Source organism: Microtus pennsylvanicus, chromosome 19, assembly GCF_037038515.1.
Source record: "Microtus pennsylvanicus isolate mMicPen1 chromosome 19, mMicPen1.hap1, whole genome shotgun sequence".
NCBI classification, from domain to species: domain Eukaryota; kingdom Metazoa; phylum Chordata; class Mammalia; order Rodentia; family Cricetidae; genus Microtus; species Microtus pennsylvanicus.
In genome coordinates, this window is record NC_134597.1 from 13,143,112 (window position 1) to 13,161,348 (window position 18,237).

Genomic DNA, 18,237 nt, shown 5'->3' on the forward strand with positions numbered 1-18,237 from the left:
TACAATAAGGAAATATTTATTAATTCTATTGATACTTTAACTGGAGAAGTAATTTCAATAAGTACAAAAAGACACCCTAATTATTTTTAGTCTATAATCTGAAAATCACACTGTATTTTTCAAGACAGGAATAAGGCTTTTAGAAGATGTGTGCTTGGCACTAAATTTATAGTATTTATTTTCTCTCATCTGAACACTGGGACAGAGTACTTCACTGTAAAGAATTCTATGATAAACTCCGGAAAACAAGTCATGTAAATTCACATCTGATGGCTAAATACTAAACTTGATTTTGTTAGGAAAAAGCAGTGGTAACCACACCCCCCTCAAAAAGAGAGAGCATTCTTCTTAAAGTACACCGAAATAAAAGACCACCGAGTGGTAAATCAGGTAGGATGCCTATTACTTTCATACTTTATTTTTAAAAGGAAAATAAAAGTAATGTGTACTAAATAACTTCTTGTTGGGGGTGATACACCATCTATTAAAACAAGTTCCCATGTTTCTGTCTATGTCTTGAACTGGCTTAAATAGGAGATATCACAACATGCTTATTACATGTAACATGCATGTTACAGGATGTTTGCTGGAACAGTTGAGTGTCAGGTGCCTTTTGCCATGTAATTCCCTTCCAATGACACACAACTGATGCCCTGCAGAATGCTGGTTTGCATCTAGCAGCCCTGGAATTAGGAATGGCAGAAACTGCTACTCATTACAGTCCTTATGCTCGTCTCTCACTCTCAACGTCTCCCCCTCCGCTTGCTGTCAGCTCCTAACTACAGAAAACTGACGTTTCCAGTACAGCACTAAGTCAACCCAGTCTTGGATACCACACTGCCTACTAAATGGTACCTGCCTGTTTTACATTTCACTTTTAAAATTTGAATGTCAGTATTTCAAATTGAAAAAATACAACTTTAAGCACTTTAAAGGCAAGAAATTACATACCAAAAGACATTCGCTTTCATAATATACCTAAAATACTATATATAGGATATTCAGCAAAAATATTTTACATAAAAATGCTAGTGTATTTTGTGCCTTACTTCTTCTAGATTTTTTATTCTGACTGTAAAATACTTTTTAAAAAGTATTTATAAAGATTTTCACATTTTACTATTACCTTTTGTCATCTCTGATACTATCATAATTAATAATTCACAATTTCTTTAGCAAAGGTATATAAATAAAAAAGCAGTAAGATGATCCTTATTATATAAAAACAGATGGGAATAAGGCCTGAAAGGAATATCAACTTATGAACTCTTCACAAATACTCTTAAGCTTCTTTATGACAAGTGAGCACACTTTCTCCAAATGTAAAGAATATCAAATGTTTATTCTGCATGTGATTTAGTCAGGCTTAAATACAAGAATTATCCATAATTTTCTTGATTGAAATTAACATAAGAATGTAATAAACTGTATAATTAAACTGAAGTCACTTTCTAAAGAAAAACTCTGTTTATGTTATCATAATTTTTCCTATGGAGTGTGGGCAAGGAAATAAAGCTATGCTGTACAATAAAAGATCAAAAGTAATGCTAGGATACTCTGAATAAGATGTACATACATAACTTAGATAAATATTAGAATTATTTTCTCTGGCAAGTTAGCTTGCAGATGAAAATCAGCAGCCCAAATCCACAGACTGTAACTGCCGACCTCTTCAAAATTCGACTCTTCCACGTAGACACTTCCTCTACTAATGGGATATGAGTTGGATCATTTTCCCGTTCATTCTGCATCTGATTTTTAGTATGAAAAACAAGAGTTAGTAGACAAGATACTGAAAATTTAAAATGTTCATATTAATTCACCGGATTTAGATAGAAAGAATTCAAGACTCCATGACAGACAGATTTAAAGTGAACATATATGCCTTTACCATTGTATTTCCTGGATGATTATCACTTTTACAGTCATAATAAACACTTTCATAGATTATCACACTTTAAAATGGTGCTTTTTGTGTCACGAGACAAAGTTCCTTTCATATCAACTTAAAGTTTCTATTTTACCTATAATGAATAACAACTGGAATTTATTTCCTTCTGTATTAAAGGCAGCCCATAAAAGGCAGATCTATTCTCATGGCAAATCTACAATACCAGCTCAGTAAAAATCAGAAGGCAGTGCATTGTTACTGCAGGAGCAATTGCATCTAAGGGTGTAAGTGCTTCATGAATCAGTTCTCAGCAATGAGGGTTGATTTTGTAGATTGTGTCTAAACCCCCACAGAGACATTTTCTGTGAAGCAGCCTCCCACCAGTGTGTGTGTTGGTGGCGGGTGTGGAGGTGGGGAAGAGGTGAGAGATAGCTGCTGGAATGGGTCAAGAGAAGGAGAATAAGCAGAAAGCAAAAGATATTTAAAAGATAAAAGAACTGGACACATTCATGGAGTGATATTTACTAGAAACATCCTGCACTAGGGTGACGATAGAAATACTTTCAACAATAGCAGGAATAAAGACTTTGAAATTCTACAGTGTAAATATTTAATTTAAAAGTCTGCAAAATTAATTTCAAATTTATACTAGAAAAATGAACTTTGATGCCAATCTCATTAAGACCGTAATCTCGGTTTAACTTCCAAATGGCTTCATTCAGCAACAGATTCTGTTTTGACACTGATGCTCCATTTACTGAATCCTGAGACAGCCATTCCTTTATTAACCGATGACCCTTCCTAACAAGACTTGTCAGTGTGTTGGTTTGAAAGAGAATGATGTGGTGTTAAAGGCTAGCCTTGACCTCTCCTACCCTCTCTTTGTTACTGCAATACACTTATCTGTGATAACTCGTATACTTTTTTGAAAAGTTCCTACTAGTGAATTTTGTGCTGCCAAAAGCTTAAAACCCAAATTAGTATCCACTTCTGCCACAAAAGTATGTTTTCAGGAATTTTCTACATTTGAAGTGATGCTTTCAAGGAACTCTCCATATACAAATTTTTCTATTTTTCCATGGATTTTCATGAAGAACTTCATGTTGAATAAAAGTAATTCCACTTTTCTTCCATTTGAGATGAGATGGAGGCAGTGAAAATGAAGGGTGTTACAATTTTTGTGCTGTCAGCAAACTCAGGCCCTATCCTGCTTGGGCAGACTGTCACACACAGTCCAGCTCCTAAAGCACCTCTGCCACTGGAAAGGAACTGATTTATTACAAGGTGAAATGCATTCCTTACTTTCTCATTTATAGCACCCTCATTCCACTATTACAAAATTTGCTTCACAACTTTGTTCTGGATTTAAAAGACTTCTGATTAAATATATTTTAATAAGGGAGATGATAAATTACCTTGAACATGAAGTTTGCCTTCAAATTCTTTTGTAAGATATTGGTGAAAATATTAAATGAATCTTATGCTGAAGCTATAAAAGTCAGATGTATTTCAAAAGTTTTGTAGCTATCAAACTTATTTATTAATTTGACAGGGACTCAGAGTGAGTCTTTTAGGAAACTTGGAGTGTTTCCCTTTATTTTCCAGAGTCAATAAATGCTGCTATTTTAGTAGCTTGCACCTTGTACTGATAATTTTTTTTAAAGGGGAAAACAACCTGCCTTTAAATCTTGACATATACTGCTCCTATAAAAGTAAAGACAGATAAAAATTGCCTACATTCTAAAAAGTTAAATTGTAAAAGATGAGTCTGATCAATAGAAATAATACTTCAATGCCAATTTTATCTCATTAATAGAACTAGTAAGTATTTTATGTAGACTTTTTGCATCTGTACAGTTAAAGGTAAGTAATAGTGTAATATCTGTCTTTCACAAGTGAATAAATGATTACAATTATTTTCCATTGCTTTCCAATTCTTTTGGGTTTTTTTGTGCTGAGGATTGAACCGAGGGCCTAAACAAACATTCTACCTCTAAACTATACCCAAGCAGCTCCTGAGTGCACAGATTAGTAAATAAACACACCACAATTATTAACTTATCTGCCTTGTATAGGACACTTTGTATGGTACACAAAATTCTGGAATAAACTGTTAACAAAAGGTACCACTATTTTATAGGGTGTACAAGCAGTTTTGCATAAGGCTGTGTTTAGTGGTATGTTTGCTTGCTAATCAGAAGCACAAGAAGCACATAGTCTTCTTCTTTTTTTTTTTTTTACGTGCTTCTTTCACACCCAACAGTACCTGTTTCTAATGTGCATTTCTCCCTTTGGAAACTGTTCTTTACTATTTCTCCATGTGTCCTACTGTTACCCTTGTCAAAACTGCTTCATCGTCTAACATCTTGCTCTGAAAGGTTTCCACCATGTTCATGTTAAATATATACCTTCTGAATTAAATCCTTCAGCTTGCAGACCTCTTCATTCAAATCTTCAACATTACTAACCAGTTCTTCACAAACTGAAGTAAAATTTCTGGGAGAAGCCCACTCTAGTACTATCTGTTGAAGTTTCCAGAAGTTACATTAAAAATGGAAATAAATTTTCACAATTTATATGCACAAAGATTATGACATTCTAAAAGATTAAATTATATAATTGACCATTTTGTTCATAATAAATCTTGGTAACAAAAGTCAGTAACTTTATACAAACAGTTAAATCAGCTTGCTATATGAATTCCCTAAATATATATTTATATGTAGAAATTAATACTAGCAAGATTTGTGATGAATAAGTTTTTAAAAATTTAAAAAGTGACATTCTTAGACTAGTATTATACGTTAACACAGGAAAATAAGTCCGCTTAAAAATTTTCATTTCAGAGACAGAAATCTTTAATAAATAAATAAATTTAAAAAAAAAATAAAAAAAATTTTCATTTCAGACAAACAGGCAAAACAAAATCAGAAAAAACTTTGCTTTTATAAGTCAGTATCTATTTAAAATTTCCTTAAGAAAAACTACATGTCAATATAATTTTTAAATAACATTCATTTTGATACTAACACTTTTTAATTTGATCAATTGATCCTCATTAACAACAAATGACAATTTCAATATAGAGATTCAGTTTAGATTACGGTTTCCCTTATTCCCCCTTTGCTTGAGGATGAAAGTGCATGTTTTTATAATGGATTAGACATAGAAAAGAATATTCAACAAAATTATTGTGTTGGGATTCATACTGACCAACCAACAGAACTTCATCAGATCAGAACTGCCTAATGAATCCACCTAGCCCATTCTTCAACACCCACACTTCGCATGGAGGAACTCTTGCTAAATTACCTTGTGGGAATTTACAGGCAACTCAGTGATGATATTCTGCACAGCTGTGATTAAATGACCACACTGCTTGTTTAACCTCAGAAGGAAGTTGAGGAACTCATCACCACTGAAGAAAGGAGAGAAATAGAAACCAGTTAGAAGTGTTTTGCTTCATTCTACCAATCTAATTTTAACATTAATGAGGTTTAAAAAATTATCGACTATCTAATATGTACTGGGAACTGAAATGGGCATTATGTATAAAAGAATACCAAGTCTCAATCCCAAGAATGATGAATTCCTTTACCACTCCTTATTTATTACATAGTTTTTGTGGTATGGGAATAGGACCTGGACGTTGCACTTGCCAGATAAACTCTGCCACCAAGTCAAAGCCCCTACTCCAAGAATGTCAAATTCCAAGAGGAGATACAGACATGAAATTATTATCTGAGGGGATACACAAAGAAGGAGGATTAAAAAACCAATATTTGTATAGCTATCACAGAGGATACGGAATTGATTATTTTTACATGGGTTATTTGTTTTATTTATCCCGATCAGTGTCTGAGGTGTCTAACACCTGTTCATAGCTAAAACTCACAGAGAATTTAATACCACACACTATGGTGGGAAAAAGAATTAGAAACAGTTGATAGAAATGATACTTGGATTGAACTTGGAGCCAAATAATAAGTTTTCCATTTAGGTAAGAAGTGAAGAAGTTCTGGACAGAAAGACTTGATAGCTATAAAAGTACAAAAGTAGAGGACATGTTAGGGCGTGATTAAAGTAAAGTCATCAGAAAGGAGTAGCAATAGGGTGAATGGAACTACATTTCAAAGCATTTTGTATTACTCATAATGTAGGATTACTAAAAGAGTTCAAACAGGAAGGAAGAAAGGCAAAACTTGGTATAAATTTTACTTGGTGACTGTTGTGGATTAAAGTAACATAAAAATGGAAGATCTGGAGAAATTCCATACTAGAGAGAGACAACTTAAGGTAAAGAACCAGCAGTCTTGTTGGAAGGAGAGGTAGAACTCTTTTTAGAAATTTATAGGAAATAAACTGAAAAAAAAAGAAATAGAGTGTATGTAAAACAAAAACAACTTAGGATGATTTTCATTTTTTGTTTCACTACATGGATGTATCACTAAGTAAGGAACTGAATTTTGGGATGGATGGGGAGTAGAGTAGAAGATGAAGAGAAAACATTATAGCCTCTTGGGTGGGATTAACTTAGGTTTGGACTGAGCATCCACGTGTAGGGAGCTTTTAGACTTTCGGCAAGCCTCATCTTAAGTCAGATATTTCTAACTCTCTAGAATAGAGACAGGACTTTCAGGAGGCCAGAAGAAAACAATATAAAGTACTTGGTATTCTTTTAGATTTTCGGCAAGCCTCATCTTAAGTCAGATATTTCTAACTCTCTAGAATAGAGACAAGACTTTCAGGAGGCCAGAAGAAAACAATATAAAGTACTTGGTATTCTGTCTAGCAAAGGGCTGGCATTCAAGTGAGTTGAATTATGGTATAGCCACAATGACATGAGATGTGCAGGTGGTAACATTAGTAAGCAGTAGAAAGTGTAAGTCTTAGAAAAATGTCTATTCTGAGATCTATAGACTCTAAGGGAATTGATACAATTCAGAGATAGTAGGGAACATCAAAAAGAAAAAATTATCTTATATTCACTAGTGTCTAAGTAGACTAGTTATTCCTTGTAGCATGAATGTGAACACAAACCAACTATAATTCTGAGGATCACAGAAAAAAAGGATATCCGAGAAGAGGAGAACTGAGAGCAGTGATCACAGCATAGGAAAAAGAAAGGTTGCCTGGGAAGCAGAGGGAAACCAGTCAGAGTTGACCATTCTCATGGATGGCAGTGAAGGGGAAACTTTCCAGGAAAGATGGCTGAATACCTTAAATATCCATTCATCAATTTAGACAGGAGACTGTCTGAGGACTAGACAATTCGACAGTGGAAACCCACACTATCCAACAGAACAAATACCCACCAAATTAAGTAAGTGATTCAGAAAAATAGAAAAGACAAATTTAAGTGGATAAAATGGGAACACGTTACCATAAAATGCTACTACAATTTAGAAAACTGGGGAAAAAACTGTATAGTATACCAATAATATCTACTAAAATAGAAAACATAAAACAATCCTCAACTATGGAACCAACACTACTTTTACCTCCAAACAACATTCTTACATGTGTCTCTGGCCAAATACTATACAGTTTTACACACTAGGATAAAAGTCTTTAAAGAAACAGTGTCGACTTCCAAAGAAACTATTCCCTACAGTACCTTACTAGGATGTATACAGCATTTTCATTTAAAGGAAGCCTGTTAGCTATTAGACTGGAAAACAAAACGGAGTACAGACTATCTATCTAGGCACTGACTATATGGCTGCTTCCTCTCTCTTTTGTGTTTGGTCTCATACAGCCTAGTCTGTCCTGTAATCCACTATGTAGCTGCGGATGCATGGAGTTTCTGATTCTCCTGTGTCTACCTCACAAGCATAGGGGTTATATAGGCTTGCTCCACCCCACCTGTTTGATTCCTTTCAAAACCAAAGTGAAAATAAATAAAGGTCTACTGCTTTATTTAGAAACAAAAACAGTATTTATAAAAGCATTCTTAAAATTCATATTATTTTTCTTTATTACATGTCCTGACAAACGTTAAGGTGAATTATTTGATCAAACGTGTGTGTGTGTGTGGGGGGGTGAATTAGAGAAAACTGTATTTTCCTTTTCAGAGGATTATACTTTGTCCCAGTAACACAAGGATTGACAGTGTGACCTACTTTGACACATAAAATAAGACTGCAACTTTTTTTTGAGATTAAAATTACATCACTTCCTCTTTCCTTTTCTCCTCTAAATCCTCTCCTTGCTCCTTTCAAATTTATGCCCTCTTTTCATTAACTGTTGTTATATACATATGTGTGTGTGTGTATACATATACTTCTAAGTACATATAAACAACCTGCTCAGTCTGCATAACGTTGTGTGTACCTATATGTTTTGTACTGGATAACCTTGGTATACTCTTCCCCAGGGAAGACTATATCTCCTACTCTGAGCATTTCTAGTTGCCTGTAGTTCTTTGTGTAGTTTGACTCCTCATTAACCTTTCCCCATTCACATTAACATGTCTATTGCTATAATCCTTATTCAGCTCATGTTTATGCAGCCACGTTTCTGAGACTTCATGAGTATTAGCTTCTGACATTCCCAGGAAGCATGATTTCACAGCAAGCTTTCTATTCCTCTGAGTTTACAGAGCCATTGACCAGTTCTGCTAGTTGGCTATGTCATACCTCATCTCTTGTCATGGAGGAGCATGCCCCAGACTGGAGCAGTTCTAGCCTGATCTCAGAGTAACAAGGAGGAGGGGCAGTGACAAGGACAAATCAAGAACTGAACTTCACTGTGACAGATGTTTAACATTTATAAGCAGATTAGGCCATATCAAAAATTTGAAGTCTAAAGCTGGGTGGTGGTGGCTCATGCATTTAATCCCAGCACACGGCAGGCAGAGGAAGGCGGATCTCTTTGAGTTTTTAGGCCAGCCTGGTCTATAAGAGGTAGTTCCAGGATAGGCACCAAAGCTACACAGAGAAACCCTGTCTCAAAACAACAACAACAACAAAAAATCTGAAGTCTAGTATTAAGATAAAATTTAATATCTATGGTTAAAACATTATAAATAAAAGTACTATATACTCACTGTAAAATAACTGAAAAAAATCATACCATCCAAAGATAAAAAGTAGTAGTATTTTCTGCCAAGATATTTCCTTATAGTTTTTCCAGTATTTCTTTTATAGATTTCTAAAACTAATATAATATTTAATATGCAAGTTTACATTGTGCCTTTAACATACCATGGATATTTTTCCATGACATTAAGTTTCAAAATAATGTTAATAATGGAAAAATCATGTTTCTACAATGTAAGCCAACCATTGCTGTTAATTACTTAGAAATTTCAATTTTAGAATGTTTAGAAATAAAAGGCGTGAACTACATATTATACAAAAATTATTGAACCTTATAGATTTTTGAGATGGAGTAGCTTCTTGATGGACTTATACTGAGATACTTTTGACACATTCAAGTGGATTTTAGGTAGCTCAGAGCTCAAAGAAAATGTCTGAGGAGAGATTGTGAATGCTGGTTAGTTTGTTCAAAACTAATACTTAAATTTAAAATTTAAACTCTGAAAACATGCCAAGGCATAAAAAAGTAAATGAACAGTATACGTGCATTCTTGTAACAGATTACTTTAGATATTTGACACACACAAAAAAGTATCTTAAAATAAATCAGTGGTTTAATTGTTGAAATAAAATTATCAGGAGATTACAATCAATCAATTCAACTTTTCCTGCTGTTAGTTTTCTTATGACTTAATGACTAATTTCTTCTTTAAAGGATGGCTTTAAACAAATGGAAAGCAAAACCTTGTCTTTAAAATCATGTAAACACAGTCTATGATTTAATAACAAGGTCAAATTCCTGGAATATGTGCCTGACATTTTTATTTTTTAAAAAATTCATCAGTTTTAATAAGTGAGCTATTCATGAGTCTACACTCTTTAGGTCTATTAAAGGCCACAAATACATTCATATAGGCAACTCTGCCATCATTAAAATAAGCGACTTTAGTGGTTGCAATCTACAAGTTAGTCACCTAGGACCTGGAATTATGTCTATTAGAAACAAGGATGGAACAATAAATATATTTGAGAAGGGTTAATGATTTTAAAAATCTCACTACTGAGATCCTCTACAATGCATTTAAATATTTAGGAGCTCTAATATTATTTAGAAATGATAACATCAAATACTTAAGTCCTTCCTGTTACATGGAGGAAAAGAGAGACAAAACAAGGAGAAAAGAGTATTTATACTGTGACCTCTTTAATAGGCTTTAAGACAGCAGGATCATAAAAATAGGTTCTTGGAAGAATTCTCTAATTCTAAAACAATACAGAAATCTATTTGACTAATAGTTACATAACTAATGACAACAAGGCATTTGTAAGTATTTTTTTATAGAACACAAAGGTTAGCTATCTGCTGGTGTTGCTAAATACGTGTTCAACATTACCATGCTGTTGGAAGAAAAACAAAAATTGCGTGTTATTTAGGATTTCAAAAATCTATGTGTTTTATTTTTAAATACAGGTAATACTGACAAATAAAAATATTTGCGAAATGTACAAGGTAATCAATCATAATTTAAAAGGCAGAAGCCTTTCAGCTTTTCTAGTCTATGTTTAAATTCTACCTGTTCTTTGTAGCTTTCACAAAGTAACCGAGCTGAATCAAACCAGAAGATAACAGGAAGGTTTCTAAGCATATGCAAATTAAAGGACATACATTTAAATAATATGTGAATAAAGACGAAGCCTTGCTGGAAAATCACAACACATAGAGATCTATGAAAATGACCATTTAATGTATTAAGATTTTTGTGTCTTTCAACTACATCCATATTAAGAGGAAAATACAAATGGCCACCCACATGCTTATATAACGAGAAGGAATGCCAAACAAGGTGGTGTACACCTGTGATCCTACACTTGGGAAGTTAAGGCAGGAAGACTGAGTGTTTTAGGCCTGTCTAGGTTTATAGAAGATCCTGTCACAAAAGTAGGAAGAAAGGGAGGGAAGGAAAAATAGAAATATTCTATCTTATGAACATATAAAAATTCAAAGCATATATATTCAACATACAAAATTCAAAGCAGGTAGAAGTAAGAAAACAATTAGGGTAACAGCACAAACCAATGATATTAAAAGCAGTAATGGAACAAAAGAAAGGCTCTATGGGCTGGTGAGATGGCTCAGTGGGTAAAGCACCAGCCAAGCCTGATGACCTGAGCTCAGGCTCTAGGACTCACATGGGGATAGGAGAAAACTAAATCCCATATATTGTCCTGTGTTCCCACATGCACATGGTCTCATGCACAAATCCCATCCCCACACAGACACAAAGTAAACATTAAGTTAAAAAGGAGCATCTACCTAAAAATTAATAAAACTCTAGCAAGACTAAAAGAGATGAAAATAAGCAAGGAAAACATCAATATTGGTAATGAAATGAGATGTTATAATCAAAAGGATAGCAGGGAATATCAGCAACCCTGTATGCCTGTGATTCAACCACCTAGTGAGTAATGAACTTAGTCCTTGAATACAACAAACAACTAAAATAAAGCTAAAATAAAACAGCTGCAGCTTCTATAGTTTGTAACTACTAAAGAAGATACAATTGTGATGAAAAGCATACCCTAAGGAAACCCCAGGCCAAGCAGTTTCAAGAGAGAAATCTACATAAATGTTTCAAGAAAAATAGCACTAGTCTCCACAACCTTGTCCGGAAAGCAGACGACACTACTAATTCCCTAATGATTTTGTAATGTGGTCACCCCAAAGACAAGACACCAAAGAGAAATTAGAGTAATAGCCTCACAAATTTAGATGTCATCCTTACACAGTAAAGCTTGAAATGGTTTCTTTATGGCCGTTGTGAAAATATTACCATTTTTCTTTTTTTCTTTTTGCTTGAAAGAGTGTCCGTGCCTGTGTGCGCTCATGTGCGTGCATGAGTGTGTATACACGGACTTAGTATGGCGGTCAGAGGACAGCCTCAGGCACTGCTCCTTTCCATACCGCCCATCTTACTTCTTTTCTGAAGACAAGAGTGTCTTGCTGGCCTGGGACTCACTGAGGAGGCTATGCCAGAGAGCTCCAAGGATCTGCCTGGCTCTGCCTCCCCAGTACTGAGTATCCTGCCTTGTTTTAGAAAGATTTAGGGACTGAATTCAGGTTCTCATGTTTTCATGGCAATTACCTTAACAACTGAACAATGATTCCCGCTCCATAATTTTCAGTTTGACACCTAACATCATTTAAAGAGAATGAGAATTATGCTAACAAAAATATGGTATCTTTTATATGGTGTGATTTAGAAAGCTGCAATAAAAGACGTAAAAATTATAAGACTGTTTCGCTTCTTTGTAAAATAGTTCTATGGAAATTAACTTTATAAAGTGCATTTGGTTCTAAATAATACACTACTGTGTATCTAAAAACCTATTTTCCTGGGAAAATGGAAGCAACAAATTAAATACTTAGGCATTAAACTAAAAAGAATACTTTATTGTAAATGATATTAGCATAAACTGATAATTTTACCTAATTTCTAGCTTTGCCACTTCAGGTAATTTTCCAAAATTTATCTCTTCTACTTCTAGTTCCTTGAGAGCAGCCAGAATTTTTTGCTGATCTTTACTGGTAATTCCATTCTAAGGAGAAATAATTGAAAGCTTTAATAAGACAGTCACATTTGAATAATTTCATATCCAAGACCACTAATGCCATTTTCTAGATTAATTCATATCTTTCAAAATAGACAAATACTGGAAATAATACTCTTAAACATATTATTTGCTTATACTTCAACAAAGTTGTATCATAAATAGTTTGGGTATATAGTTGACTATAGTCATTGTTTGCAGTGTATAATGGTAATTCTGATGGATTCAAAAGTCACATTATTAGAATTGAAAATATTATCATTCCAAAATACATAGCAAACAGTTTTTCCTTCAAAATATTTAGGATGTTAATAGTAATAAGAGAGAATTAACTTTTTAACCTGTATTTTACGTTCAATATTAAAGTAAACTTCTTTCCTAGATTTAGTTACATAGCATGTTATTTTGGCTTTTAGTGATAGGTAGCGATTTCAAGTAACCAATGTATTATTACAGTAAGATCATTACTTTAAAATATCCTCCTTATCAAAGTACCTCCAAAACTTCACACACCTATTTTGAATTTATTAATAATGAATGATAACATAATTGTTGCTGATTTGGAAGATAAATGTGTGTATGCCCACATTAAATATCACCTCTTCCTTCTAGGCAGCCTGCTTTACAGATCCACTGTCCATCTGAAAGTGAGTAGTAGTTCTCGTTGAGATATAGCAATCCTACAAAGCCTGATGCTAAAAGTCTGTAATGTTCTTTAAACAACTTAATATTACAGTACAATTTGCACATTGCAATCCACTGTTGTTTCTAACCAAGAATCTGCAAAAGATCAGTCTACATAGCTCTAGAATTTTTAAAATAGAAAATAAAAGAATGTGCAAGTTTAAAATGCCAAAGAATATATCTGGCATTTTAAGTGATTCTTACCTTTGTAAGCTCATCTTTCTTCATGGTCAGAAGGTGTCTTAAAGTTATATCCCTTTCCTGCACAGAAGGTAAACAATTCAAAGCAAAGCAGGAAAGGAAACAGAAGCTGCCACTTAACTGCTTTCTCAAGTTTTTCAGAGGGTACGTAGCTCACGAGCTACATCACTGGCTAGATAGTATATACGCACAGAAGCACTCAGTATCTAGTTTCCCGGAATCAAAGAAAATGGCTAGCACTCATTATCTGCTTAGAAAAAAGAAAACATTCTGGAAATGTGACAGAAACTGTATTTTATAAGTAGCTAAATTTCACATGGCATCAGACCAAACTATCAATAATATGATTTCTGACTCAAGATGTCCTCAGAAGTTTCAGCATTGTACAATGAATCAAACTCAGAAGTACCGGAACTAATGTTTATAATCCTTAACAGTCCCTTGCTTCAGCATCCTTATCTACCTGGTAACAATTGTTATCTACTCAAATCCTGCTACATAGTTCCTGGTGTGTGACTTAACTTAATCTTCATGAAAGCCTATAGTTATCCTTAAGGAAAAAATGCTATGTAAGTAGTATATTCTAGTTAATAACCAGAGAAAATATCTAATACAGGATTGTCTGGTTCAAAATCATGCTTCCAGCATTCCACACAAGGCAAGCAATAGCTGTAAACATAGGGCTTAAATGTGTACAGATATATCAGACAGATGTTGTGAAATCCAGAAAGATTCTAATTTATATAAATTCCTAGGTTAATAATTTTTGGATGTGCTTATCATAGATTTAAAAATAGGGTACTCTACAAATGAAGAAGAAATAAATGGCATGCTTATGAACTAAAATTTAATTTTATTCTAATATAACCACAAACATATAAAATGTACTCTGCTTTCCATGAAATCCTACCTTTAATAAGTCTGTCATATGCTCAAGTCCAAGACCATGTAAAAATATTTCCAGATCTCCAAACGCTGTATATGGACTATAACATATCATAGCAAGATCAGTTTCAGAATAGACTATACATACACAGTAATATATGTGCATGTCTATTTAACAGGAAGCATGAAATGGGCAAGAATGAACCCAGGCAGGATATATTTGTAAGTTTACACAGTACATTTAAATGCTTCATTAAAGGAATAAACCAGGTTCTTTCTTTGTCCCCTTGACTCCCATTTCCCCTACCTTTTATCCCTTTCTTCCCTTCCCTTTTAAAGCTGAAAAGTTAAACTCATGGCTTCAAATAATCTTAGCAGTGAACCACATCCCCAACCCCAAAGTTTCTTAACTAAAGAAAGGGAAAACATGGGGGGTAATATTCAGCTCATCTTTTCTAAGATTTAAAATAGTCACCAGTATGTATTTGTTATGAGATATTGCAAATGAAATGTCTTTTCAATGCAATAAATTAGATGGTGACTATAAATGTAGTAACTAGAGAATGGTTTGTAGCCATGTGCTGAACAAACGGATTAGCTTATAAAACCAGAGAGATGATAGAAATAACCAGAAAATACGATCTAGCACAAACAAGCGTGAACATAAACATAATCTTGAGTCTCTTGAAAGTAAAATTTGATATTTTACTAAAAATATGTATTAAGTTCAGTTAGTTAAATAAGTAAATAACTAAATAAAATTCTTCTAAAATTCTGGAGAACAAAGCATCTAAAACCCAGACATTTCTAAGTGACATTTTAAAATGCTTATAAAAGTTTAATATATCTTAGATAACTTACCAAATTTACTATGAGTAATAAAATATGCATTTTATATATATTCTGCTGAACTCAAACATGTTACCTAAATATGTGATCCTTTTCTTTATTGGAATCTGTGGCCAACAGTTTACAAATAGTCTCTTCTTTGGTTAGCTGCTGAAGTTTCCCTTCCAATGGATTTAGAGTCAAAGAAAGAAAGTTGTAGATCTGAAAAAAATCCCAAGCCATTCAAATATAATAATTATTATTATTATTATCCTTCACACTAAAAAGAAATGTTAATGTATTATTTTTTTCTATATAGAAAGAAAATGCTAAAAAGGTGAGTAGTTCAGAGTTTTAATAACTCTGTATCGTGAGGAAACCTTTTGTAAAATCAAGTAAATGCTTCCTTAACCTAAAATAATAATAAAAGCACACCAATTCCAAACTTTAAAAATCAAGGATAGTGATTAAAATTTTCAGGATGATATGAAGCATTTTAGACAAATTATTTATAAATTAAATGCTAAGGTAGTCCTTGAAACACACGGATAAGCTGGAGTGAAGTAATCTGAATGACGACACATATACAAACCCCAAAGTATCTATGACTGTTACAGTGTTACTTATAGGGGCAGTATAAGAGGTCTCTGTCTATTCCTATCACTTAAATGATATTAAATGTAATATCAATGTTTTCATTTAAAAGATGACTATTATAGCAAAATAAAGCTTTCATTACCAGCTTAAAAAAGAGAACCTATTCAAGTATTTAATAATTGTATGTTATTATTATACTTAGGAACTGTGATAAATAATACAAAAATTCTACACAATATAACAACACATAAAGTACACAGGTGAATACCTCAAGATGTTTATTTCTTTTTGCAATCTCACTTGGTGTCCTGCCATCTTTTGTCTGTATCATTTTATTAGCTCCAAGTTCAAGTAACTTCAGAATTACATTTTTATGACCCTGACGTGCTGCCCACGTTAAGGCCTGTAAGTGTGGGAAAGAAGACTGTTTAAAAAGCAGTACATGTGAGACAGATAAGAAATATTTTCACCAATATTTATGGCACAGTGAGAGAGAGAAAGAGAGAGAGAGAGAGAGAGAGAGAGAGAGAGAGAGAGAGAATGGTTAATTAGCAGAGTGATGCAATTTCCGCATTACAAAATATAATGTAAACATAGTCCCAGCTGTACTCACTGATTTTACAAACCAAACACTTTTTACGCAGTTAAGTAAAGTCATGGAATAAAGAACTTATCTGCTATTACAGATGTTTTCTGTGAAGGAATTCATGAGAGTTTTCTAGAGCCCTGGTTTTTCTTGTCCGTGATAACTTCTTTTATCAAGTATTAATGAATTCTCCCTTTCTCTAAGCTGTTGCTCTCAAGAGTATTTTCCTTCCTCCACAGCCTCTCCAGCAAAGGCTATCCTTGGTGTTTTTGACTTTAGCCATTCTGACAGGTGTAAGATGATATCTCAAAGTTGTTTTGATTTGCATTTCCCTGATTGCTAAGGAGGTTGAGCACGACCTTAAGTGTCTTTTGGCCATTTGAACTTCTTCTGTTGAGAATTCTCTGTTCAGTTCAGTCCCCCATTTTTTAATTGAGTTAATTAGCATTTTAAAATCTAGTTTCTTGAGTTCTCTATATATTTTGGAGATCAGACCTTTGTCTGTTGTGGGGTTGGTGAAGATCTTCTCCCAGTCAGTAGGTTGCCTTTGTATCTTAGTGACAGTGTCCTTTGCTTTACAGAAGCTTCTCAGTTTAAGTAGGTCCCATTTATTCAATGTTGTTCTTAATGTCTGTGCTGCTGGGGTTATACATAGGAAGCGATCTCCTGTGCCCATCTGTTGTAGGGTATTTCCCACTTTCTCTTCTATCAGGTTCAGTGTGTTCGGGCTGATATTGAGGTCTTTAATCCATTTGGACTTGAGTTTTGTGCACGGTGATAGATATGGGTCTATTTTCATTCTTCTACAGGTTGATATCCAGTTGTGCCAGCACCATTTGTTGAAGATGCTTTCTTTCTTCCATTGTATACTTTTAGCTCCTTTATCGAAAATGAGGTGTTCATAGGTTTGTGGGATAAAATCCGGGTCTTCTATAAGATTCCATTGGTCGACTTCTCTGTTTTTATGCCAGTACCACACTGTTTTCATTACTGTAGCTCTGTAATAGAGTTTGAAGTCAGGGATGGTAATGCCTCCAGAAGATCCTTTATTGTATAGGATTGTTTTGGCTATCCTGGGTTTTTTGTTTTTCCATATAAAGTTGATTATTGTCCTCTCCAGATCTGTGAAGAATTTTGATGGGATCTTGATGGGGATTGCAATGAATCTATAAATTGCCTTTGGTAGAATTGCCATTTTTACTATGTTGATCCTCCCAATCCAAGAGCAAGGGAGGTCCATCCATTTTTTGGTATCCTCTTCAATTTCTTTCTTCAATGCCTTAAAGTTCTTGTCAAATAGATCTTTCACTTCCTTGGTTAGATTTAAGGAAGGGGTACCTTCATCCATTGCTGGTGGGAATGCAATCTTGTGCAACCACTGTAGAAGTCAGTGTTTTGGTTTCTCAGGAAATTTGGGATCAACCTACCCCTGGACCCAGCAATACCACTCTTGGGAATATACCCAAGAGATGCTCTATCGTATGTCAAAAGCATTTGTTCAACTATGTTCATAGCAGTATTATTTGTAATAGCCAGAACCTGGAAACAACCTAGATGCCCTTCAATGGAAGAATGGATGAAGAAAGTATGGAATATATACACACTAGAGTACTACGCTGCGGTAAAAAACAATGACTTCTCGAATTTTGCATGCAAATGGATGGAAATAGAAAACACTATCCTGAGTGAGGTATCCCAGACCCAAAAAGATGAACATGGGATGTACTCACTCATAATTGGTTTCTAGCCATAAATAAGGGTCACGGAGTCTACAATAGGTGAACCTAAAGAAGCTAAGTAAGAAGGTGAACCCAAGGAAAAACATATAGTTATCCTCTTGGCTAAGAAAAGTAGACAAAATTGCCGGGGAGAAAATTGGGATCTTGGGGGTGGGGTGGGATGGGGGTAAGGGGAGA

The 18,237-nt window shown here is 34.1% G+C and overlaps 1 protein-coding gene across 1 annotated transcript in view; it reads right to left on the reverse strand.

The window, feature by feature from the left end:
* Positions 1-1,325: 1,325 nt before the first annotated feature.
* The window catches only part of Asz1 (ankyrin repeat, SAM and basic leucine zipper domain containing 1), a 48,376-nt gene continuing 31,464 nt past the window's right edge, over positions 1,326-18,237 (reverse strand). Inside the window, exons 6-13 of the mRNA XM_075953568.1 lie at positions 16,004-16,138; positions 15,236-15,360; positions 14,336-14,411; positions 13,429-13,485; positions 12,419-12,528; positions 5,204-5,309; positions 4,300-4,413; positions 1,326-1,751 (exon numbers count right to left, since the gene is read on the reverse strand). Coding sequence (XP_075809683.1) covers positions 1,599-1,751; positions 4,300-4,413; positions 5,204-5,309; positions 12,419-12,528; positions 13,429-13,485; positions 14,336-14,411; positions 15,236-15,360; positions 16,004-16,138 — 876 coding nt within the window. The 3' untranslated portion in view covers positions 1,326-1,598. The remainder of the gene's footprint in view (positions 1,752-4,299; positions 4,414-5,203; positions 5,310-12,418; positions 12,529-13,428; positions 13,486-14,335; positions 14,412-15,235; positions 15,361-16,003; positions 16,139-18,237) is intronic.